The 26,650-nt window shown below is 39.4% G+C and overlaps 1 protein-coding gene across 4 annotated transcripts; it reads left to right on the top strand.

Annotated features, from left to right (window-relative positions):
- LOC143033954 (protein CNPPD1) lies at positions 1-26,349 on the top strand. 4 transcript variants are annotated; one of them, XM_076199663.1, is made up of 9 exons: positions 45-184; positions 325-550; positions 8,217-8,313; positions 10,331-10,420; positions 13,609-13,814; positions 16,302-16,430; positions 19,209-19,373; positions 20,942-21,185; positions 22,078-26,349. In XM_076199663.1, the coding sequence occupies exons 2-9, from the start codon at positions 509-511 to the stop codon at positions 22,674-22,676; spliced, it is 1,572 nt and encodes a 523-aa protein (XP_076055778.1). In that variant the 5' UTR covers positions 45-184; positions 325-508; the 3' UTR covers positions 22,677-26,349. The 4 variants fall into 4 exon arrangements, with proteins under 4 accessions (XP_076055779.1, XP_076055777.1, XP_076055778.1 ...); XM_076199662.1 differs by lacking the exon at positions 325-550 and having other exon boundaries at positions 3-184; XM_076199665.1 differs by lacking the exon at positions 10,331-10,420 and having other exon boundaries at positions 47-184.
- Positions 26,350-26,650: the final 301 nt, after the last annotated feature.

The raw sequence follows: 26,650 nt of genomic DNA, 5'->3' as shown, positions 1-26,650 counted from the left end.
TCACTTTCTCAAGACACCATTCGAACGAACGTAGTAGGTTGTAGGTGCCGAGTGAGGCGCGGGTGAGGCTGATATACGTATGTTCGGAAGTCAATTCCTTGATTATATAAGATCGAAGGAAAACAAGAGACAGATAATGAAAACCCCTAAAACACCAGATAAAATAAAATCTCGATTACCAAAGGTAAGGATCATGTTAAGTACTAAAACAGTGATGTGTCCTGTGGGGGTAAACCCAGCATGTTGACAAGAAAGCAACACGTTTGTAAATATCCGTTGTACATGTTATATTTTTATGACATTTCGCTTCTTTAAATCTAAAAGGAAGTTGTCTTTGACGTCAGTAATCGAACGGAATGTATCGCTTCTTCTGACGTAGCTACTGGATATCTGCAACCTTCATAAACATCAAAGATACCACGGACTTCTATGGTTTTACATAAGTTGATAAGGGCCACCTGTAGTGAAGCAAAATGGTGTGGGTAGTTGGGTAGTTTTGTGTGGCACCATGGACGACGAAGTGCCGCAGTCGAAGAAAAGGAAGAAAATGGTTAGTTTTCTCACAATCCATTTTGCATTTGAAAGTGAAAAGTAACAGTGTTGCTTAGCCTTATGTTCCTATGATCTTGGACTTGGAAGTGGGTAATAGAAATAGTAAATAGGATTCAAATCAAATGGCCATTCTATTCATGAACAATAAAGGAGTTCTGTTCCAGTAACATGCAAATGCATTTTTTCACTTTTATGCATTTGAAAGTTGTTTTTTTTACCCTATGGAATGGCTAGGTTAGATTAGAAACTGTTAAACTGTAAGTTTTGTCATATCTGTGCTTGCATGTTTCTGTAAATTTACTCACAAAGGGACAGTACACACTTACACTTACACTTAGATACACTTAGAAGATTTCTGTCGGTGATCGACGCAGCTAGACTGGAGTCCCACTGTGACCAGGTAGCTCCCTCACATCAATTGTCCAATCGGTCAGACGATTGGCGTTGGGGCTGATGTATCCTGGTGTTGGTGGTTGGTCTGGTATTTTGGCCAACCATATATCCAGATGTTTTTTGAAGGTGTCTGGAGACACCCCTGACATGTTTCTCAGTTGGGGCGGGATGCAGTTGAATAATCTTGGTCCACTGAACGAGAAGCTGTTATGGATTCTGGATTTGATGTTTAGTGTTGAACCGGGAGTGGTTCTCACATAACATAGCCTCCCTCTTCTTTGGTGGACTGATACTTGTATGCCGGTGTTGGGCACCTTCTTTTCTAATACCTTCCAGACGTAGAAACTTCTCAGTATTATAATGCCCTATGATCAAGAATTTGATTGTAAATGATAAATATAAACTATTAAATGAGGATGGTGGAGAAAAATGAGTGAGCAAAACAAGCAAAGGAAATAGTTATACCAGAAGATGTAAGATCCAGATGCGAAAAAGACCGAAGCTGACCAAGAGGCCTCTAGAACTCCATGGTACTCTGAAAAGCAAAGTCTTGGAGGAGTTTAAATGTATTTAAGAAGAAATTGTCAGCGCTCACCAGGAGGAGGCCTTCCATGCAGAACAAAAGGTAGTCAACAAGATCAAAATGAACCCAGGATACTTTTACAGATATGCAAAACAGTTTGCATGATCCAAGCCCATGATTGGCACACTGATTAATAATAATGGGATAGAATTCGTAAACCCAGAGGAAATTGCTGAATTAATAAATAAGGCTAAAAATGTTTTTTTTTTGTGCCTCAGCAGAATAAAGCAATTGACAACCACTCTTTGTTCTTCAGAAAAGGTCCTGACTTGTGTTCAAATGGATGAAATAACATCAAAGTGTGTGAAGAATGTATTGAAAAAGCAATGTGCTCAATGTGTGGAACTTCCACTCCTGGCACTTCTCTTCAAAAACTGTGTTGTCGTTTTGGAAACCTAAAACTCCTGATGGAGAAATCTAAATCTTTGAAACAGTTATCAGCATGTCTCATTGAAAATTGCAGCTATTGTCCCAATTCATAAAGGAGGGAACAGGAAAAATCCATCAAATTACCACCATGTGTCTCTAACCTCCCACATGGGAAAGCTGTTTGAAAGGGTTATTAAAGCTGCTACTGTACAATATCATGGAGTCCAGCCTAATGAAAGAGACTGAACATGGCTTTTGAGCTGGTTGATCATGCCTGTTAGCCTTGCTTGACAGCTATGACCCTATATTGAACAACATCTGATGTCCTGATAAAGGAACAGATGCCATTTATCTCCATTTCAGCAAGGCCTTTGACAAAATGGACCATGGGGTTCTACTGCACAAACTCTGTGACTAAAAATTTCAAGAGAACTGGGTGCATGGGTCAGTGAATTTTTTACAGGAAGAAGGCCATTTATATGTGTCCAGGGGCAAGAGTGCAGTAAGCAATGTGATCAGCTCAGTCCCACCAGGAATGGTCTTAGGACCATTATTATTCCTTATTCTCATGCTGGACATAAACAGTGGAATCAGTAGCCATGTAATTAGCTTTGCTGATGACACTAGGCTGATTAGAGCTATCAGACCAGTCAGAGACCAGTTGACTACAGAGATGTGGACAAAGTATATAATTGGGCCGAGGTTAACATGCAATTCAGTGGTAACAAAATCCAATACATGAACTCCAAATGCAAGAAGACCAGTCAAAGGAACTACCATGACCCCAGTCAAAAACCTGTTAATTAGGAAGAGCATGTACAAGATCTGAGTAATTCTATCGAGTAACTGATTTCAAGGAGCATATCATAGTCCTAGTGAAAAAAAGATCAACTTTGTGGCTGGATACTAAGGACATTTAAAACCTGGGATAATTATATAATGTTAATGCTCTGGAAATCCCTTGTATTGCCAAGGCTAGACTACTATTTCCAGTTATGGAGTCCAACCAGTGCTAATGAAATAAATCTGGTACAGAAAATCCAGAGACAATTCACTAAAAATATAGGACATTGAAAAGGTCAGTTACTATGGCTAAAGTACCTGAATCTACTCTTTCAAGAGGTGGGATGGGTACATCATATCTATAGAAAATAATGGAGGAAAAAGTGCCAAATGTGGCAAACCCTGTAATGTCACAGGTGTCTGAATTCAGAGGCAGAAGTTGCACTGTCAACACTGTTAAGGGTAGCAGAGCTGGATCACTACAGTTTAACAGCTTCAGATGGAGAGCTGCCAGACTTCAGCTGCACCCGAAGTGAGGTCTGAGATAAAAAGGGTTGCTCAGTGGACTTGTTCAAATACCAGATGGATAAATTCCTTGTCAAACTGGAAACATCCCCGGATGTCCAGACAGGCAAAATGCCTTAGTGAAGGCTGAGAAAAAGTGGAGGCGGACACTACGTGTTGGCCTGGTGGGATGATAAACCCACCATACCGAATCAGGTAGATAAAACAAGTACAGCATTAGGGAGGGTGGGAAATAAAAGTAGGAAAGTAAGTAGACTTTGGGGTTTAAATTAAATTATGTATCCCTTATGGTAAGCAATGTGTCATTATTTCCCAACTTTTATGTGCTTTATTATATTTGCCTTGTTGTAACAAGGGGGCTCTTTTCTGTATAAATTGTTGATTTAGGTGTCATCTCCATGCCCAGACTGGGGACCCATCACTTGTTGCAAATGATCAGTTTCTAAGATTGTTAAAAAATGTTGGTAAATGATCAGGATGACATTGTTATTGCCCAGTTTATGTTTCTCAGAACTATGAAATAAGTAGGGTTTTATGTGTTATATATGCAATGTTTAAGACTGGAGTGGTGGTAGAGAAAATCATGTTGGCAGACGGAATCTTCAGGATACTTGTGTGCACCTAAATAAGTACAATATTTTTTGCAGTGTCATAGGAAGGATATGTAAGCATCATGGTTAGGGACAGGATCACCATTCAGTAGTTCAGGATTCTTGCGCCATCCATAGCAAATACCATTTTTTCCTAGAATATTTGCAGGGACTTTTTTAACCCATTCCATACTGTGCCGCACACGTAGTCATGTTGGACTTAGATCTCGGTGGCAGCAGCCAATGCCAGCCGTACGACGTGTCGTAATAATACTCGCATCATAAAATATAGTCACCGCTTATATCGATCGTTCTCTCTTCACCCGTGAATTTTGATAACCATAGAAAATGCGATTACAAAAGAATTAGAAAGAATGTCATTATGGAGGGGCGACTACAATAAATATAATCAAGACGCCGATATGGCAGCCTCGCGAATACACTCGCTCCCCATGACGCCTACGTGTGCGGCACCGTATGGAAGGGGTTAAGAGATCTAGGTAAAGATTTGGAAAACATTCTGCATTCCATTTATTTATGAAACGTGTTTTCTTTTCAAACAGTTTGGGGGATCGTTTTGGGAAATTTTGGTTTTGGATGAGGGAAAACGAGCAAAGTTCTAGTTGGAACAAACGGCTGTTATTCAAATGAGACTGTGATATATATGTGTATATATATATATATATATATATATATATATATATATATATATATATATATATATATATATATATATATATATATATATATATATATATATATATATATATATATATATATCTAGGGCACAGGTTCTGCCCGGGCCTAGCCGCTTGAGCTGCGTAGCAGACAGAGATCATTCCCGCCGCCCGAGATCAGGTGAAGTGTCCCATGAGCCAATCAGAGCCCAGCATTCCACCCGCACTGAGTCGACTGAATCGTTCGACCGAGTATAAAAAGCCTCCCGCTTAGCCACCTTCTTAACTTGCCTCTAGACCTTCAAGACTAGAACATCGCCTCTACACCAATGAAGTCCTTCTCACCCTGAGGAAGCCTCTTATCGAGGTGAAAAAACTCTGAAGTTTTAGGTGTCGTTGTCAACAGTTTTTTACATGCTGTTACACATCCAATAGAAACCATCGGCATTCACCAGCGCCTTTCTTTTCACATTCACCATGGATGATTTCGTTCATAAGCTGAATGAAGTTGATAGGAAGTCCTTCCTTAAACTTAAGAAGATACAACTGAAAATAGTTAAATCTATTAGCGCAGTTGATTTTAATAAAAAAAAAAAAAAAAAAAAATATATATATATATATATATATATATATATATATATATATGTATATATATATATATATGTATATATGTATATATATATATATACAGACGCTCCTCAACTTGCGTTTTAGTTACGTTCCGAACGGCCGAACGTAAGTTGAAAATGAACGTAAGTTGTTACTGTACCATACATCCGTAAATTCTATTACCGTATCTTATAAAACACCCCTAAATCATTAATTATACACATAACATTGTAAAATTATAACATTAATTTCAAATAAATTAAATTCAAGCAACATAAATTGAGATGGTGGAGGAGGAGGGGGAGGAGGAGGATGAGGCAAGGCACGTTCAGTCTGTCGTTTGTGCCATGTAAACAATGGATGCAGCGTCATGCGTAAGTATCGTTTGAACTACGGAGAGCGCGCTAAACAAAAAATCACTCCAAAATTTTTTTACAGTCAGTTCAAACGTAAAATAGAAAAAACGTAAAACGAATGAATGTAAGTAGAGGAGAGTCTGTATAAAATTCAAATTTTTTCTATACTAAAACGTTATAAAACATCAAAAACATGAAAATAAATAAAAGTAACTACATATGTACTATATTAACACATTTAAAATTGATAAGAACAGTTAAAATGAATACGTTTTAAGCGTACTACTTTGTTTAGCGTAGCTTGTGTTTGTTTGGTTTCATTGTTTACATCGTCAGTCGGCGGCAGTCACGTCAGAGTTCACACTGGGCAGTCGCGTTCTACCTGTGCTTCGACCTCACTTCTTTCTACATCACCATGCCGAAAGAAACCGGGAAAAGGAAGAAAGTCGTCCTTACCATACAGCAGAAGCTGGAGATATTGGACAAGCTGAAGGCAGGTCAATCGGGAACGTTTGAAGGATTCGACCGGGAGGTGCGAGAGGTGAAGGAGGCCGTGGGTGATTATGAGACAGTTACAGAGGAGGACGTCCAGGAGTGGCTCACTGTGGATGAGGGGGACCCAGGTTACGCTCTCCAATCAACCAAAGAAATAGCTGAGGAAGTGATGCACGGCCATGACAACGATGATGATGACAACGACGACGATGATTCTTCTGATCCTTCCATGTCTTTGGCAACAGTCCGGTCCCACATCGAAGGAGTGCTTCAGTTTCTTGACCAGCGACCCAGGGATATTTCAAATAGCAATCAACTGTACCTGATGATGCGTCATCGAGAAACAGCTGTCTTGCACCAAACGGACTTCTATCACCTCGTTTTTTCAGCCAAGAACACCTTCGTCCGCCCAGTCTTCTCGCCCTTCATCAAGTGCCTCATCCTCCTTGTCTACCTTTGATTTGGACAGTGAAGATGGAGCAATGGACGACCCTTCCTTCTGACTCCACCACCAGGAGGTGGGGAGTGGAAGGGTTGTGGAGTGATGGTGATGGAGGCGGGGAGTGGCGGAGTTGCTTTATTGTGTTCGTCAGGATAGTGGAAGATATATGTATAGAATAATTCTTGTTCTCTGTTACGTATAAGGTATGTACGTCAACACGAAAAAAAAAAATTGAGACTGATGGAGAGAGAGAGGGGGGGGAGGAAGGCACAGGACACACACACACACACACAAAGTATGTCAACATGAAATATATTTCTGATAAATCTGGATTATCCAAAAATCGGCTTATCCGAAAGAGGCTTCCCCCCTTTCGTTTTGGATAATCGGGGTTTTACTGTATACAGATGCTCCTCAACTTACATTTTAGTTAGGTTCCGAACGTAAAGTGAAAATGAATGTAAGTTGTTACTGTACTATACATCCATAAATTCTATTACCGTATCTTATAAAACACCCCTAAATCATTAATTATAAACATAACATTGTAAAATAATAACATTAATTTCAAATAAATTAAATTCAAGCAACATAAATTGAGATGGTGGAGGAGGAGGAGGAGGCAAGGTACGTTCAGTCTGTCGTTTGTGCCATGTAAACAATGGACGCAGTGTCATGCTAAGTATCGTTTGAACTACGGAGAGCGCGCTAAACTAAGAAATTCACAAAAAAAAATTTTTTACAGTCAGTTCAAATGTAAAATCGAAAAAACGTAAAATGAATGAACGCAAGTAGAGGAGCGTCTGTATGTATATATATATATATATATATATATATATATATATATATATATATACATATATATATATATATAATATATAACAACTCACTAAGCATACATGACAACAATACTTGCAGAAACCACTTGGAAAATAAAAGAAATTAATACCGAACGTTTTCGTCTATTCAAGACATCATCAGGGTACAAAGAATACAAAAAATGACCAAAGGTCATAATATGTACATGGTGGTAGAGGAACTGGGAAATGTCCAGTGTTACCCGATTCCAGAAGAATTATTTACAATCTTTTTAATAATAAAATTATCTAACTTATGCAAACCTAAGCTTAAATTCATAATATTTTCAAAACTATTTTTAATGTAACACGATTCACTTATGTTCATTTCTACAATATTATGACATGATGTAATAACTTTTGTGTTTTGTCAGTCAATAATATGGGAGAGCTCTTTTTGGTGGACGAAAAGTCCACTTGACATTTGACCTGTTCTTATGTTGTATTTTTGTTGACTAATCCTTTTGTTTAAATCTTAATTAATTGGGGATTTTTTTGGGGGGTCTTTTCATTGTATTTTTAGTGTTTAAATTGCTTTTCCACACTTGTGGTCAAGCATAGATATTGTAAAGAAGTATAATTACAGCAAATTAGTTCTCTTTATTTTTTATTTTATTTTTTCCTCATGGTCTTTATTTTTCTCATGGTCATAGCATTGTGTATAGCTTTTTGTACACTTCGTGTTGTAGGTCAAGAACATTACATGTACCAATACTAATCTTTGTGGGACTGGTAGTCATTGACAGTCATTCTCACATGTATATCCTACTGTTCTCATGTATTTTCATCATGGATAGTAAAATTTTCCCCTACCATAGGCAAAGGGTTTGTTATATGTCCAAAACCTAGAATATTTTAATAAGTGCTGTCATCAAAGGTATAATTAGGGAATGGTAGTACTGTACTATAGATTTAAAAGATTATTTCTTTGTCATACTATTCATAATGAGACAAATTATAATAGTATATGACTTTTTTTGTACAGGTATTGCCAGAATACAATGAGTATGCTGAAAGGATACGAAAAACCCTCTACTACAGCCAGCTCCCAACAACGGACCGACCATCTTTTCCCTTTACAAGTGAGTTGTGTGTGGCAGTTTCATAGTAGCATGAAAGGGTATATGGAGGTACATATGTGTATATCCTTGTGTGTGTATAATACATATATATATATGTATGTATGTATATGTATATATATATGTATATGGATGATGTGATGCATGAGGTGGAATGGGTGGATGGGGGGGTGAGGTAGTATGTGTGAGAAAAATTTTACTCTGCCTCTGACCCAGGGTAGTGCACAAGATTCAGGGATGACCTGTCATCCAGGAGGTGCCAAGATAAGAGGGAGGGTAGAGGGGAGTGGAGTGTATTTGGGATGGAATGAGTGGGGATGATTATTATGCCTTTTTCTTTTTGGCTACCTCCCTTGTAAGGGGGGAAAATCCTTTGGTAAATGTATGTATGTATGTATGTGTGTGTGTATATATATATATATATATATATATATATATATATATATATATATATATATATATATTCCTGTTTAGCTTTACTTAACACTGAAGTAAGCATGTATAGTTGAGGGCAGGATAAGGTAGTAGTAGAAGGATGATCACACTTCAAGGCCGTAGAAGGTTCAGAGTAACTAGGGATTAGAATCAGACAAGAGAGGGGGGAGGGAGGGAGAGAGAGGGAAGGAGGGAGAGAGGAGAGAGAGAGGGAGGGAGAAAGAGAGAGGAGGGAGAGAGAGAGAGAGAAGGAGGGAGAGAGAGAGAGAGGGAGAAGGAGGGAGAGAGAGGGTGAGGGGCAATGCAGCAGATTTGACTTTTGTTGCATTCATCTAGGTGATTATACAATGGAATAGTTCAGGGGTAGAAGAGGTAACATGTCAAATTAGACTGAAAACCCACATATCCATACTGGTCCTCGAGTACTTCTATGGATCTCTGGGAAGAAGTGTTGGACTGTTTGTATTGCATTAGTGTGCAAAGGTTTATGCCACAATATAATGACAGTAGGAGAAAGGGGGCAGTTGCTGATTGTCAGCTCTTCTTAAAATATATATATAATAATGATAGAAAATATTTAATAGGGATCTTGGGGGTCTAAGCCCATCAGTACCTCTAGTTGGAGGTGATGGTATTGATGGTCCCATTTTTGGTTCTAGTGGAATATTGAGGTAATTTAGGAGTTTGAAGAGATGTACCTACAAAGTGATGAAAAGAGATAAACAAAATGGAGAGAGAAGACAAAAAAATGTCAGAGTAGTGGGTGGAGAAAAATCATGAACCCAGACAACTAGGGGAGGGACTGATGGTGGGTGCCTACCAGTGTTGGTCCTACAAGATGGATAGCTACAAGTAATCACCACTGCCACCTGTTTTGAAAACCTGCCAACTTCCATCCTCTCACCACTGCCTGAAATCTCTCTATTTTTTATTTCCTTTCCCTTTTCATATAAAGAGTACTGACAACCTGTCTTGCATAAATAATGCATGGCAATAAGAATTACAACATGTAAGCGCACGTAGGTAGGGATGAGCTTGTACTTGTAGAGGGATGGTGCCATCCAGAGTTTCACTGGTCATGTTTATTTGTTATCTTTGGTCTATCATGGACAAGACTTGTCTCTTGCAAGAGAAAACAGGGCAACAGATTAATTCTTTTAAGCAAGAACCACAGCCCTGAGAACACTGTCCATAGCTATCAAATCAGACCATAGTTCACTCAATGAAAAGCTTATTAGTTGTCTAGAATGAGTGTTGGGTAGATGTGGGAGTATGCATAGTATATAGTCTGTAGCAAGTATGACTTGCTAGTTCAGGTAAATACTACATCTGTACAACAAAGGCTTCCTTCCTCATGTAAGGCAGATAACCAGCCAAGACGTGCACCCACCCACACCCATCTCGTTCCTATCCATCATCCACTTGTTTCCTTTCTGGGGAAATACATAAAATTGGATACTTATAAATGCTCATGAATTATTATAAATGTTGTAGATGTGTAAGTTATTAATGTTATTTAGAAAAAAAATCAAATGGCCAACTGATGTGCACAAAAGGCAAAGGTGATTATATTCACTGTTCATAGGGATAGTGTGTATACTGTACATAGAAGATGGGGGAGGAACACAAATAGAGTGCAACCTAACAGCTGCTGATGGGTTAATTTTACTCGAAGGTCAGGGAGCACTTGTTTATTTGTTTCTTTTTAGGTGTGGCTAAACATCTGGCAGTGCAGTTTTTATGGTTTCTCTTAGGAATATTATTGGGTGTGGACATATTTTATGTATGCAGCTGTTTACTTTGTAACAAGATTTTATACCCATTGTGTATTTGTAGGTTTGTTATGATGGGAACTGTTGCTATTACTGACAACTCTTGGCCATCCTTGTTACTGAGGACTTACAAGTGCTTATTGGGCTTGTGGGGGAATGTTGTCAGGGTGCTTCTGTCCTTAACACACACACACATGCACACAGTGGAATGTTTGATGCTTTTGCTTCTATACACAATTGGTATTTTATTGAAGTGAAAAGGTGATTTATTTGTTATTACAGGAATTGTGTATACATTATGTATTTACCTTGTATACGGAAGACAGAGGTGAGTGGAGAATGGTTGTATATGGATGATGTTGTGATTGCATGAGGAGGAATGGGCGGGGGGGTGGGGTAGTATGTGTGAGTAAATTTTGACGCAGCCCGAAGGGATTTCTCCCCGTCCTCTCCTTATATGCAAGGGGGGACGGAGAGGGGGGATCGCCGATTAAATGAAGCGGCCTTGCTGTGGATGTGCTGTGTCTTGCGACACTGCTTCTGACCCAGGGCGGTGGGCAGGGTGCAGGGATGACCCGTCATCCAGGAGGTGCTCAGATGAGAGGGAGGGTGGGAGGGGTGTGGAGTGTATTTATGGATGAAATGGGTGGGAGTGTTTTTATGCCTTTCCCTTTTTGGCTACCTCACTTGAAAGGGGGAAAAAGCCTTGGTATATGTATGTATGTATGTACCTTGTATTATACAGGAAGGGGAGTTATGCTTGTGGTGACCCGTCTTTGTATCTTAAATTCTTGTATGGTGTTTGCACACACTTGTTTTGTCCAATTTGCTCCAGACATTCGCCACTCTGTGTGGAAAGATTATAATTTTTTTCTCCAGATCTCCTCTATAACTGTCCATTTTGAGTTTCTTTTCATGTTTTTCTTGTATCCTACTTTAATAAGTCTTCTCTGCCAAGGACTTTCATGCCTTTCATGATTCTGTAAATGGCCAATTGATTGCCTCTTTCTCTTCTTTGTTGCATGGTTGGTAGTTCTAGTTTAGACAAACTTTGCTTGTATGTCAATTTTGAAAGTGTTGGGGCCGTCTTTGTCATTGCTCTCTGGATTGAGAGGAACAGAGGGAGTAATTGGTGAGGGAACAGTGTGGGTTTAGGACAGGTAAGGGTTGTGTGGATCAGATTTTGTGGTAAGGCAGATATGTGAGAAAGCTTTAGTAAAAGGTATGGATGTTTTACGGGCCTTTATTGATTTGGAAAAGGGATATGACAGAGTAGACAGGAAGGCACTGTGGGAGGATTTGTGGATGTATGGGATGGGGGAAAGCTGTTAAGGGCAGTCACGAGTTTTTGTAAGAGTAGTAGAACCTGTGTTAGAATGGAAAAAGGAGAGAGTGAGTGGTTTGAGGTAAAGGTGGGCTGATAGGTATGTGTCATGTTGCCATGGCTGTTCAATGTGTACATGGATGGGGTGGTGTGGGAGGTAAAGGAGACTGGAGATTGTTGAAGAAAATGGAGAAAAGTAGGAGGTGAACCAGTTATTTGCTCATGACACTGTGCTTGTGGCAGGGACAGAGGAGGGATTAAGAAAGTTAGTGATGGAGTTTGGAAAGGTGTGTGTGATAGGAGAAAGTTGAAGGTAAATGTGGGTAAAAGCAAGGTGATGAGATGTACAAGGGTAGAGAATGGCAGTGAGTTGGAAGTAAATCTAAAAGGAGAGAAACTGGAAGAAGTGGATAGCATTAGGTATTTTGGGTTGCATGTAGCTGGAAAGGGAGGAGTGGAGGTAGAGATAAATTGTAGATTGAGAGAAGCAAGTAAATGCCTTGGGGGATTAAAAAGTGTTATGGGAAATGGTCAACTGGGAATGGATGCATGGAGGAGATTGTATGAAGGAGTGGTTGTGCCAATGGTATTGTATTGATCAGACTTGGGATTCAAGAGAGGCAGAGAGGAAAAGCTTAAATGTGTTTGAGATGAAATGTCTGAGAAGTATGGTAGGGATTACTAGGCTGGATAGAGTGAGAAGTAAAGAGGTGAGGAGGAGAGCTAGAGTGGAGAAGGAGATGGCAGATAGGGCTATGAAAGATTATTGGGATGGCTTGGACACATGGAAAGAATGATGCAAGATTAGTAAAAGAGGTGTGGAAAGCAGAGATGGAGGGAGTGAACTTGAGCAGATGACAAAAGATGAGATGTATGGATGGGGTGAAAAGGGCATTGGGAAAGAGGGGAATGTATGTTGAACAAGGAAGGGAGAATGCCGGAGAGAGGGATGAGTGGAGAGTAACTGTGCATAGATGATACTGTTGTGAAAAGAAGGAAGGGGTAAGGGATGGGGGTGTCAGGGGTGCTTATGTGTGAATAATATTTTTATGCACCCAGAAAAGATTTTTCTCCATTTTCTTTTTCTGCATGAGGGGAGGGAGAGGGGGGTTTGCCGATTAAGTGAAGTGGCCTTGCTGTGGATGAATTGTGTTTTGCTACATTGCTTTTGACCCATGGCAGTTGGAGGGATACAAGGATTAACAGTCATCCATGAGGAGCCTAGATGAGAAGGGGAAATGGTGGTGGAGGGGATTAGAATGGATGGAGATAGGTGTGTGCATTTGACTTGTCTAGCCCCATTATAATGTATATAGACTAGTTTAATACTCATTCACACATAGTTCATTTTCAAATTAAATGTATAGTTATAGAAAAAAAATGCACCATCAAATGGGTTTCGCTGTTTGTGTGTGATGTGTGGAGCTGATTGATATTTCTATTAAAGCATGGATAACTTTTTCACACAAATGTTTAAAATGCTCAATGAATGTTGCATTTGCATACTTACAGCCATAAGGTGGATCAAAACTTTTGACAGTGACACTACTATGGACTTGAAATTAAGAGTGGAGTTGAAGTTTTGGCAAAGTTGATTTTACTGATTTGTCCTGTTTTATAGAGTTATAAGGTGCATTGCGTTTATGTAGTTGTGTACAAAATTTGAACTGACCAAATGATAATGCTTCACAAGAAATATATTTATAGGATGTATCCTTTGTTATGAAATTTTCTAGTTCTTAATCTCGTTAATTGTGTATATTACAGAACTATGTGTTGAAAAATTCAGTGGACTCTGTCGCCAAGATGGCTTGGATAAACTTGACCTCCGCTATGCCTCAACAGTGAGCTATGATGCCTGTGTCACACCTTGTTCTCTCATCGTTGCACTCGTCTACCTTGACCGACTCCGAACACATAACCCTGAGTACCTGGCAACTGCCTCTCCATCACAAGTGTTCCTTGTTGCAATGGTTAGTATTTGTATTTTCCATGGTGTTTTATTTGTGGATGTGCTGTGTCTTGCGACACTGCTTCTGACCCAGGGCAGTGGACAAGGTGCAGGGATGACCCGTCATCCAGGAGGTGCTAAGATAAGAGGGAGGGTAGAGGGGTGTGGAGTGTATTCAGGGATGGAATGGGTGGGAATGATTTTATGCCTTTTCCTTTTTGGCTACCTCCCTTGTAAGGGGGAAAAAGCCTTGGTATATGTATGTATGTATGTATGTTTTATTTGTTTTTCACCTGAAATGTTAGTTTGGTGGACAATTTGAAGTACATTTTTATTTATTATTATTGTCTTCTTCTTTTTCTTCTTCTTCTTTTCTTCTTCTTTTCTTCTTCTTTTCTTTTTCTTTTCTTTTTCTTTTCTTCTTCTTTTCTTCTTCTTCTTTTCTTCTTCTTTTCTTCTTCTTTTCTTCTTCTTCTTCTTCTTCTTTCCTTCTTCTTTTCTTCTTTTCTTCTTCTTTTCTTCTTTTTTTCTTCTTTTCTTCTTATTTTCTTCTTCTTTTCTTCTTTTTTCTTCTTTCTCCTCGTCTTTTTTCTTCTTTTTTCTTTTCTTCTTTTTCTTTTTTCTTCTTTCCTTCTTTTCTTCTTTTCTTTTTTCTTTTTCTCCTTTTTCTTTCTTCTTTTTCTTCTTTTCTTCTTTTCTTCTTTTCTTCTTCTTTTCTTCTTTTCTTCTTCTTTTCTTCTTTTCTTCTTTCTTCTTTTCTTCTTTTCTTCTTCTTTTCTTCTTCTTTTCTTCTTCTTCTTCTTTTCTTCTTCTTTTCTTCTTTTCTTCTTCTTATTTTCTTCTTGTCTTCTTTTCTTCTTCTTATTTTCTTCTTGTCTTTTCTTCTTCTTTTCTTTCTTTTTCTTTTCTTCTTTTTCTTCTTTTTCTTTTCTTCTTCTTTTCTTCTTTTTCTTTTCTTCTTTTCTTTTTCTTTTCTTCTTCTTTTTCTTTTCTTCTTTTCTTCTTTTCCTTTTTCTTTTCTTCTTTTCTTCTTCTTTTCTTCTTTTTCTTTTCTTCTTCTTTTCTTCTTCTTTTCTTTTCTTCTTCTTTTCTTCTTCTTTTCTTTTCTTCTTCTTTTCTTCTTTTTCTTTTCTTCTTCTTTTCTTTTCTTTTTCTTTTCTTCTTTTTCTTTTCTTCTTTTCTTCTTTTCTTCTTTTTCTTTTTCTTCTTTTTCTTTTTCTTGTCTTTTCTTCTTCTTTTCTTCTTCTTTTCTTTTTCTTGTCTTTTTCTTTTTCTTTTCTTCTTTTCTTCTTTTCTTCTTTTTCTCTTGGTTTTCTCTTCTTTTCTTCTTCTTTTCTTCTTCTTTTCTTCTTCTTCTTTTTCTTTTCTTCTTTTTCTTTTCTTCTTTTCTTTTTCTTCTCCTCCTCCTCCTCCCCCTCCTCCTCCTTCTTCTTCTATGTATATATATATATATATATATATATATATATATATATATATTTCAGTACAGCTTGCAGAGGATTAACAATTGTTTTCTTATAAAGAATCATTGATGTATACATACCAGAAACTGATTTCTAAGTGTCGCTATTTGGTTAGCGGGGTGGGGGTGGGGGGTCTCTAGCAAGAAACAGGGCAATTTCTTGGTTGATTTGGTTGCCTTTAAAAACTCTGTAAAACATTAAACAGTTTGATATCTATAATAGAAATAAGATGGAACAAGTGTCCATATTTAGCACCTGTACAAATACTATAGTATGACGGAAGGGTGAAGGTCTGAATGATTGGAAGATGAGGAACCAAAGGCAAAAAGGGGAAATTGTAGGAATAATATTAGCTATGGAGAAAATTGAAAAAAAAAGGGTTTGGTTGACCATGACAAGATGTAATGTTAGAGGTTCACTTTATTGACACTTGGAAGGACCTATAACAGGTGTGGTAGAAACTGGGAGTGGAAGGGGAAGTGTCAGATAGGGTAATTCAGAGAATGCAGAATTGTCCTTTTCTATGTTGTTGAAGTCGAAGGTAAGCCATTGAGACAACATTTCTACAGTAATTTGGCAGCTGGAGCTTATTTGCCCCCCATTGTTTCACCATATGCCAATCCCCCTCCTGATCTATGGATCAGACAAGAACATCCCCTCAGGCCACTTCCTATCTTTGACACTTTTCCATCCCACTCCACAGACTTTCCCAGTGCATCCAAAACCCTATCCCTCCATCTATCCTCCCCATTCCTGACACCCCTTTCTATCTGTCAATATCTTCCTTCAACATTTTGTTAGTCCCTTCCCATGTGTTCCTTCTATATGACCTAACTTCACCCCTGATCTCTGCCTTGCCTCAATACTGCTCAGTGTGTCCAGTCACAGCACCCTTTACACATGCACATCATGTGTGTTCATTGAATATGTTATTTCTTAATGTGGCTGAATACTGCTTGTATTATATTTCATTCTTTAAGTATTGATGTCAGTCATTTATTTGTTAATTCTTTATTTATTTCTAATGTTGCCTCTTCTTTTTCCAGCTCGTAGCGAGCAAGTATTTGTACGATGATGGTGGTGAAGATGAAGTCTTTAATGATGAATGGGCAGCCTCAGCTGCCTTGCCACTCACACAGCTCAACCGGGCAGAGCGAGATTTTCTCATTGCTATCGTATGTATTGCTCTCCATTGTTGGGTTTTAGCTTTTATGTTGACTTGTACACTTATAGATTTTTAGAAAAATCAGTTTGTATACCACAGTTCTTCCCACTTATAAAGGAGGTAGCCTCTCCCATCCATCCTTCAATTGTTTCCCTTTTATCTTTGCCTTTTTATCTCTGTCCCTCGCCCACTGTCTGGGTCAGAAGTAATACAGCAAGATGCACCACATCCACAGCAGGGCCCCACTGCCTCGTTTATATGGTGACCCTCTCTACTAAACAAAAGCTGGAGAATAGACAAAGAAGTAAGGGAGGATGCACCATAATTAGAATTATGTTTGTACATTGTGTACATATGTGCATTTAATTATAGACAGGTCTTGGCATGATTAACCCCTTCCATACGGTGACGCCTACGTAGACGTCATGAGGAGCAAGCGGGTATGCGAGGATGCCGACGTTGGCGTCTTGATTATATATATTGTAGTTGTACCTGCGCGACCCCCGTACTCTGTAAACTGGCTTCATCATATTTTCTATGGTTATCAAAATTCACGGGTGAAAGAGAACAAGCGATAGAGCAGTGACTTTATTTTTTATAATGCAAGTATTATGACGCAACATCGCACATCTGGCAGCTAATGCTGCCAGACGTGCGATGTGGCCCGTATTGAAGGGGGTTGAATACAGCTGTTAGGATGTATTCATCTAATTGTGTTGTACAGGAAAAAGGCACTCATGGGGTCCTGTCTCCTTGTTTCCACTTGTTAAAAATTTGCTCATTACCTCTGGCCTGAGCAGTGTGGCAAGAGACAGGATGACTATCTATAAGGTACTAAGATGGGAGCAGCAACAAGCTTATTTTTTGAATGGGTGGAAGGTGGGTGCATACTTTAACTTGGTCTCCCCCTAATAAGGGGGAAAAGGTGTATATGTATGTATATGCCATTATAGCTGGTCAGAGTACATATGTTGGTGTTGCAATCAGCAAAATTATTAAAGACTTACACCAGACAACCCTTTATCTATCTATATACCAAGAACTTTTCCTCCCTTATAAGGCCAGTAGCCAAAGTCAAAGGCATGTACCTACTCACACCCATTCCCCTCCCAAAAACCACCCTTTCCCCCTTTCATCTTAGCTCCTCATGGATGACAGGTCATCTCTGTACCCTGCCCACTGCCCGAGGTCAAAAGCAATGTAGCAAGACACAGCACATCCACAGCAAGGCTGCTTCACTTAAATGGCAACCTCCCCATCTCCTCATGCAGAAAAAGAGAAAATGTGGAGAAATCCCTATGGGCTGTGCCAAAATATCATTCGCACATAAGCACCCTCCCTTCCTTGCATAATAGTATCATCTATGCTCTGTCACTTTCCACTCATCCCTATTTCATGCATTCTCCCTTCCTTGCTCAACAGACATTCTCCTCTTTCTCAACATCCCTTTCACCCCATCCATCTCATCACCAGTTGTTCAGTCACCAGACAACCATAAATCTAAAAAACATTTGAAAGTAGAATGAAATGGCCAAATCCTTTCACTGAAAAAGAACACTAAGACCTGAGTCTTACATTTGATACTTGTATGACTTTCATTTCACATATGTAGTAAATGACATAAAAAATAGCAAGAAAACAAACTTGCCTAAATCCATCAGTAGAACTGACTTTGGATAACAGAAAGTCTCTAATAATCAACAAGCAATTTATGAGAAGCACTCTTGACTCCACACCATGGTTCCCAACAATCATCAGCACTTCTAAGCTACCAGAAGAGGCTGGATCACCGCATTGTGAACAGCTGCCCAGGATGTAACACTTCACCCCATACCATACAACACATAATGGAAGACTGCATTATACACAATCATGCACGCAAACAACACAACATACACTCTATAAAGGATTTGTGGGAAAACCCAGTTTTGGCTGTGGCATTCCTTGGGGAGACGGGACTGCTCGGACAGACAGTCTAGGGAACGACAACAACAACAACAACAATCAAGATGAATACAATTTTAAAACATTACAGAATGGAGCACTGAGAGTGATAACAGGCACCACTAACAGAACCTAACATAAATAAACTACATCAGCACCATATTACTCAATCATTTATAACAATGTACAACACAAAATATCCACACAAAATCATACACTCAGATTACTAAACAATCCCTTCTAGACAAACCACCAAACTCGGTACTTGAACAATACCCCCCAGACATAAGCTCCACAGGAAAAACCCTACCACACCTGGCAAGAATTGAAGAAGCCTATGCTTGGGAGACCATCCAGCATTAAAAAGAAACAACACAATATACATGACCACAAATTCACTCTGCCCCAACCACCACACAGAGGACACAGAAGACCTTGTACTACAATATTCCACACTAGCAGTCTCATGACAATAACCCTATATCTTCCCTGAATGACTTATGTTCTCACCTGGAGGCAGTTGTGAGTCACCTGAAGGCCACAGGTCTTCTGGAAGATAGACCAAGGGCAAAATATTGATTGGTTGGTTAAATAATGCAGGATGTGTCTTGTAAAGTACAAGCTAAACTGACTAAATTGTAAGATGAGAGGTTGGATGGTTTTATTTGTGTATGGTGTGGCTGTGTGCGTTGATTCTGCCACATTGATTTTTTAAAAAGGGAAAGAGCATTTGGGATATATAAGGAGAAAGTAGTTTATGCATGTGTAATAGATTATTGTGTATAGTTAGGACTTGAATATGCATGAAATACTCTTTGTAAGTTATGATGCTTTTTTTTTTCAGGATTGGAACTTGTTTGTGGATGATTCCATCTTTAGGGAGGTACTTGAGAAGGTGGAGTGTGACATTGCCTGTCGGGAAGGATTATTGCGAGGACAGTTCACCTACATGGATCTGATTGCCCTGGGGAGAAACATTTCGCCCATTTGGTTACCTTTACTTGAGCAGGTATTGTCTTTATTTTTTTCTGCACTTTGTTACTTGGGTATTACCCCCCCCCCCACACACACACAAGAATGATCTATTTTCTCATTCCAATAGGCCTGTATCTCCATAGGCACAGTATGCCAAAGGACTTTTCCTCAGGGAGCCAAGACAGTATTTAATTTAATACCTAAATGGGAAAGGTTCTGCTCTGAAATGATATCGATCAATTGCTGCCAAGAGTTTCGCTAGAAACTTTCAGACCCACAGCAGTTTGCAACAAAACATGGGCCTTCCCAGAGTTCTTTAGGAAGAAATTTTGGACTGATGTGTGCATTTTTTTAGTGTGAGACAGTTTGTGTCACCAGATGAAAGGAAGAGTGTTATCACCGGTTGTCAGCTCCTCACATTTCAAGGTGGAGATCTAGAGTGGAGGATACCTAGCCTCCTCACTCCATCCCATTTAGTTGCCTTTTAAGGCAACATGGTGGCAAAGCCAACATCCCCCCACCACTGCCACCACAAACATTTGTGCAAATACCAAAGGCCTTTTCCCCCTTACAAGGGAGGTAGCCAAAAAACAAAGGCATAAAATCCACTCCCACCCATTCCATCCCCACATACTCCACTCCCATTCATCCCCCTCTCTCCCTCTTATCTTGGCTCCTCCTGGGTAACGGGTAATCCCTGCATCTCGCCCACTGCCCTGAGTCAGAAGCAGTGTCACAAGACACAGCACATCCACAGCAAAGTTGCCTCATTAAGAAGACTGGGAGAAATCCCTTTGGGCTGCATCAAATTAATTTTCACATACTCCCTAACCCTCCCACCACCTGCTCCCCCTCATGCATCAGCATCATTTATACACAACCATTCTCCATTCACCCCTATCATAATGTCTTCTCCTGTCCTTCCTCAACAGACATTCCCCTCTTTCCCAAAGCCCCTTTTATCCCATCCATCCACCCTTTCATGTTCACTCCTTCTACCTCTGCCTTCCACACCTCTTTTACTAATCTTTCTCCACTCATTCTTTCCATGTGTCCAAACCATCCCAATACTCTTTCATTAACCCTATCTCCCAACTCCCTTTCCACCCCCATTCTCCTCTTCACCTCTGTTCTCACTCTACCCAGCCTAGTAACCCCTATCATACTTCTCAAGCACCTCATCTCAAACACATTCAAACTCCTCCTCTCTTCCTTTATGTTCCTTGTTATCACCCCATACAGTGCTGTCAGCACAATTACTCCTTCATACAATTTCCTCTTAGCATCTATTCCCAAATGTCTATTTCTCATTACACTTTTTAATCCCCCAAGGCATTTACTTGCTTCTCTCCGTCTACATTCTACCTCCCCCTCCACTCCTCCCTTTTCCGCTACATTTGCACCCAAGTATCCAAAACTACAAACAAATGTGCATATAGCTTAGTTGCAACTCTGCAAATAGGTGACTCTTACCCTGGTCAGAGCTCAGAATGATGTGTATTGTTTTATTTTTAGGTAATATTTAAGTCCTAAGAAACATTCATGTATTTGCCATTCCTATTGTACTATATCTAACCTTGTTCTATCATTGTATGTTTTTAGGCAGCTCAGGTGCTCTCTGTGTTTGTGGTGAGTTATGTTGCTGCGGTGGCAAGTCTGGTTGCTGGGACTGCCTTGGCTCAGCACTGCTCTGAGCAAGTTATACAAGTCCTTGGGCACGTCATGCAGATATACGGCTCTGAATCTTGCAGTCAGTTGGGCACAACCTCTGCAGTTGCTGAGCCCTCTTGTCTTCTGTCTCTGGCTCCTGTAGCATCATCTCTGCCTGCATATCTTACTGACACGGGTTAGTGGAATGACTTTTGAATTTTGATAAGAAATGAAGATATATTTTTTGTTGTGGATATAGCGAGATTTTATGTTCAAATGTATTCCCATGGGAATTCGTGCATTCAGTATATGATAGGATAATCATTGGGATATACAAACATACATACATACAGAATCAAAGCACACACCCATCCCATGCCCATCCAAATGTGGTTGTCACCCCATCCATCTAAGGACCTCATAAATGAAGGATCATCCCATACCCCTGCCACACCACCCAAGTCAAAGACAATGCAGTCTGGCACAGTGCTTCTATACTTGTGCCTGGGAGCTGGAGCTGACTTATCGGGGATTGCTTCACTATATGGCAACACCTCCCTTCTCCTCCTCTCAATTTTTTTACAGAGAAGACAGACAAGAGTAACCATTCGTGTCATGTCATTTCCTCATCCCGTTGTAATTGCTCCTTGCAATATTTTTTACTTTCTTGCTTGACAGATTTCTTTTCCATCCAGTGCACCCTTCAATCTCTCTATCCACCTTGTTCCTGGTCTTCCTCTCAAGTTCCCTCCATCCAATTCTCCCTTGTATTTCTTTATTCTTTCCATGTGCTTAAACCATCTCTGCTATCAGTGGTCACCTGAACTGACTCAAAGCTAACACCCCCATCTTTCTTCTTACAAATGCACTACCAATCTTTTCTCTTTTGGTCTCATCAGTACCACCTTATTTTTGTTCCTCCACTCAAATTCATTTCATATACTCATTCTTGGTCTTCCCTTCAAGTTCATTCCATCCACCTCTGCCTTCCACAGCCTCTTTACTTGTCTTTCTTCACTTGTTCATACCACATATACTAGGGATAATTTTGAAATATGAAACTTATGTTAAATTTGGATCTGTTGCAGATATTGAAGATTGTGCATCACTTGAAGGCAATGAAACTTCAGTGGGTAGTGCTTCTCAAGTATTGACTACCTTAACGACTTCTATCATCTTGGCCCTTACTTCGCCCTTCCCGGCCACACAGAGAGAAGTAGTGAACTCGGATCTAGCCCCAAATTCGCAACATAATCGAGTTGATGATGTTGAGAATTTGAGAGATGTCACTGAGAGTACCTTGGTCAATCCTGCCAACATTCGCCTTCCATTTACAACTGGACCCTACTGGATGCCGTCTCATCACCAACCACAGTCATCATTTGATGCTGATTGCCTCTTTGACTGTAGGGACAAATTCCCCCAGTTCCCCATGCCCCTCACCAGTGACAGACCATGGAATCCTCAGATTATGAGTGGTGCAGCTCCTCATCTCACCAACTACACTGGTATTGGAGCTCCCAATGCTCTTAATTTGGGAGACCAGAGTGGACCCCCTTGGAGCAAAGCCATCACGGCCATCCAGAATTTCTTGCATCACATAGCTGCCTCATTCTTTGCGCTTGACCATGGACCACCCCTTCCTAAGTTTGGCCTCTTGTCACCTGTAGCTTTAGCTGTTTCCTAGTGGTTTAAAAGCTTTGTAGTCGTAGAAGATGAACTCTGCAGTATTGTAATGTTGAGGAGGATTTAGTACAGGTCATATAGATAATAGTTGTAATATCTCTATTTTGGTAAAGCAGAAATTTTATTCATCCTAATCCATAGATGAAAGCAGTAGTTAGTAATAATCCTGGTGGATGTTTACTTCATATATATGTATTAAGTAAGGAAAGTTACTGAAATCATTTAGTTATGGAAAGATATCCATAATTTTTTTTTCCAAAACTTTACTTTCCAGTAAACACTGTTGTTTGAGAAATACAAAATGGTCATTACCATATTTAGAAAAAAAATCAAAGCTCGTACAGAAAGTGCCATACTTTTCCATTTTCAATTTTTTTTTATTCTTTGGTTGAAAACTACACAGCAATCAATGAATTTTGAAGATTTTTGTATGGTCAAATTGAACATGGTGAATTGGAGATTAAGGCATTCCACTATTTGAGATTTGGTCTCATTCTTAAACAAAAGTGTTGGTCAGATAAGAAATATTAGGTTTGAAGGTTATAACATGAAATCAGCATTACAGCATTGTATACTACTACACTGTCTTACTGTTAGAATTTGTACAGGCAGGTATGGAAAGACAAGGGAAGGGATACTTGGGACTTTGGAAGTGCCTTTACTAAGTAAACAACATAACTCGACCAGTTTTGTTTTTGTAATTCACAAGAGTGTTATAAACTGCTGGAAAATTGACTAGCATTTGTTGTTTGTCTTTAGTGTCAAAGAATGGTTTTTGACTTTACCCTTCTTGGTTAATCAAGGCATGTGATTGTATTCCACTGACCCTCCTTGTGTGTTGTTGTTTCACTGAGGAGGCTGGAATTCAATCATCCAACAGGGTAAGCCAAGAGAGAGTGAATAAAAAATTATGATACAGACTGATACTGGGAGAAGCAAATAAATAGCATTTATAGGCTCTAGTCAGCTCATTGGTTGTTTAGAAAATTGATACTTGATAAATGCATTAGTCAAAATTTGTCGCGTTGTAAACCTAGTATGCTGTTCCAGTCCCATGTTTCTCTACCTTTGTCTGCTCATATGATATCTTGAAAAAAAAAATTAATCTTTCCAGTCTCACTGGGTGATTACATTGCTCACAAACCTCACCCAACAAGTTCTGGAAGGCTTAAAAAAGAAAGTGGCACCTGACAAACCAGTAATAATGGCAATAGATTGTAAGGCTTTCAACACTCCCTAGACACATCCTGTCAAAAAAAAAAAAAAAAAGATCATAGGAACTGGTATGCACAATAATGACAAGAAATGGTTGACAGACCTTCCAGCTGAAAGAAATTGCTGAGTATCACAGAACAACCATGTATCAAGGACCTAGATGTTCAGTGGGGCCCCCCAAGGAGCAACGCCATCACCAGCTAACTTCAAACATGACATCCCCATATCAAACCCAGGGCTCTTCATTGGTCTTGTATATGCACATGCCAAAACAGTAATAGCTCAATGCCACAACTATAATGATAACCAAAAACACAAGTTTATCCAAAACTGGAGCTCTAATTGACAAAGCAGAATGTTTGCATTCCTTCAGAACTTCTGGTGACAATCAATCCTTAGTGACATTGCTTACTCCTTACCACTATAGATCTAAGAAACACCCAGTAGATCAAATGGTCAGCCATTCCCATAAAAAATTGTAATGATGATTATAATGAAATACTTCACCTTGTTTTTATTGTACACATGAACACCCTCGCAATAAATATAACAGTTGCAGGCATAGAATTTGGCCAGGAGAAAGTAACCCATGAAGTGCAAGAACCACACATAGTATCCAACAGTTAAAGGAAGACCTCAATAACCCAAAAGAAATTTCTCCCAAGACGAGAAGTGCACTGGCATGTCTACATTCAGGTTGCTCTCAGGTTAAACCAGTATATATATGGATACCAAAAGGCATTTTACAGAGTCTAATTAACCACCCTCTTCACCAATCTTGCACCCATTCATCTCTCTTCCCACTTTAGCACCTTATCCCTATCCCCTGCCATCCTGCTGGAGTCAGAAGGCAGTGCAGTAAAACACGGCAGTTCCACTGTAGGGCTGAGCATCTTCTTTTGATTTATCCCCAATGCTTCATTATTAAAATGATGGCAACACAGAATTGGTCAAGAAATGTAATACAATTGCAACCACCACACAAAAGACATGGATCGGACTAGTAGACTGAACCTGTGGCTGTGGTCAGTTTCCAGGTAACCGTGGGTCATTTGCTAGTGATAAACACAATGAGTGGTACAGTACAGGATTTGGTAACATATTGTAGTGTGTGTTTTGTGATCTGAATGAATGTTTTTGTATTGCATTGTACCTGGGGTAGGTTACTTTAGATGTTTGAGTAGAATACTGCTGGGGTTGTTTTTGTATTGCATTTAGTGAGTTGTTTGTGTGACATGATGCAAGGGTTGGGAGGGCTCAAGTGCTCTTGCACAGAACTGTATGCCTATTGTTCTGTGTGGGACTGTATGCTTTGAATTAGGAAGGCCCATTAGTATGTGTAACTACAGTAATTCTAATTGGTTCATTGGTTAACATGTACAAAGTGATGTTTCTTCAGCTGGAAGGATTACTTTGTGTCAGCTTCAAGGAAATCTGTAAAGGATGTTACCATACAGAAGGTATGTTGAGAGTTATGAACACTGAGGTTCTAAGATGAGAGGTGTGATGAATGTGTTTGGATGGGTGTATGCTTCCACTTGGCCATTCCTCTTACAAGGGAGAAGAGGTCTTTTGGGGTTTCAATCAGTGGTTACCTTTAATTTCCCTGACTGGTAAATTACAGCCCCACAACAGCCAGTAATGTTCCTCTGGTCCTTTTGTGTGTATGTATGTACTAAGAGTATGCTTCCACTACTGAATTAATTACTTTGCCATAGCAAGAATAGAATGTAAAGGAAATCATTGTGCTGAGACAGAAGAGCCCTTCATCCCCTAGGTGCTGAAATGGTTGGGGTGGTTGAATGGGTTTTATTTATTTATTATAAAAGTGCAAAGATGGCTGTTTGGGTAGGGTAGATCTAAGAGTGCTGAAGTGGTTGGGGCATATGGATGGAGTGAGGAGGGACTAACAAGGGGAGGTGGGAAGCAGAAGTGCATAGTCACCTTGTGTGATGTCTGTTTCATGCTGCATTGTCTTTGACCTGAGTAGGGTGGATGTATGTTTGATTTAGCCAACCCCCTTATAAGTGTTGGAAGAAGGCCCTTTGGTATGTATAATGTGGGTGTGTACCTTGTCTTGGCCACCCACTATAATAAGGAAAGGTCTTTTGGTATGTATACTGATAAGAAGTACTTTTTGAATGTCTTTATTTTAAGTACACAGTTCCAGTAATACAAAGCATGGATAAGATTGAGAACATCCTATAACCTGATAATGTTGCTGACAAGTGAATAGCCCAAAATGAGTAGTATCAGCATTCCATCAGTGATAATCAGTGCTTTAATCCTTGGGGACTCATTGTACTGAAGAAGTGGTAAAATAGTGGTTTAAGGTGGTGGTAGAAAGGAAGAATAGAAGTGACATGATCCAAATTCTTTTGCGAGTTGGGATTAAGCTCCAATGCTAAAAGAATGCTACATGAATATGGTCCATAGTGGTTTCATTCAAGCACCCCCCCCCCAAAAAAAAAAAAAAAAAAAAAAATTATGGGGCCAGAACATGCAGATGCATTTGGTGATTGTTTACTTGGAATCGATAATCAGTTGCAGAATGGTGTCGATGATTCATCATTGTTTCAGAAATATAATGTGATGGATATTAGTTTGCTAGACATACTAACAATGCAGAACAGAATTATGTTGGGGGATATCTTAAGAATTTATAAACAAGTTCCATATTTTATACATGTATATTAAGTCATTAATACCTTTCTCTATTCAGTCTGAATAGGTGACCATATCATGTCATCTACTCAGGCT

This window comes from Oratosquilla oratoria, chromosome 16 (assembly GCF_046742065.1).
Source record: "Oratosquilla oratoria isolate Oo_2021 chromosome 16, ASM4674206v1, whole genome shotgun sequence".
Lineage (NCBI taxonomy): Eukaryota > Metazoa > Arthropoda > Malacostraca > Stomatopoda > Squillidae > Oratosquilla > Oratosquilla oratoria.
The sequence above is the reverse complement of the archived record's forward strand: the minus strand, read 5'-3'. Positions and strand labels throughout refer to the sequence as shown.

Coding starts and splice junctions, on each gene's coding strand:
- LOC143033954 (XM_076199662.1), top strand. CDS start 80: ATGTTCGGAAGTCAATTCCTTGATTATATAAGATCGAAGGAAAACAAG. Junction 8,314..10,330: donor ACCATCTTTTCCCTTTACAA/GTGAGTTGTGTG, acceptor CACTGTTCATAG/GGATAGTGTGTATACTGTAC. Junction 10,421..13,608: donor TGGGTTAATTTTACTCGAAG/GTCAGGGAGCAC, acceptor TGTATATTACAG/AACTATGTGTTGAAAAATTC.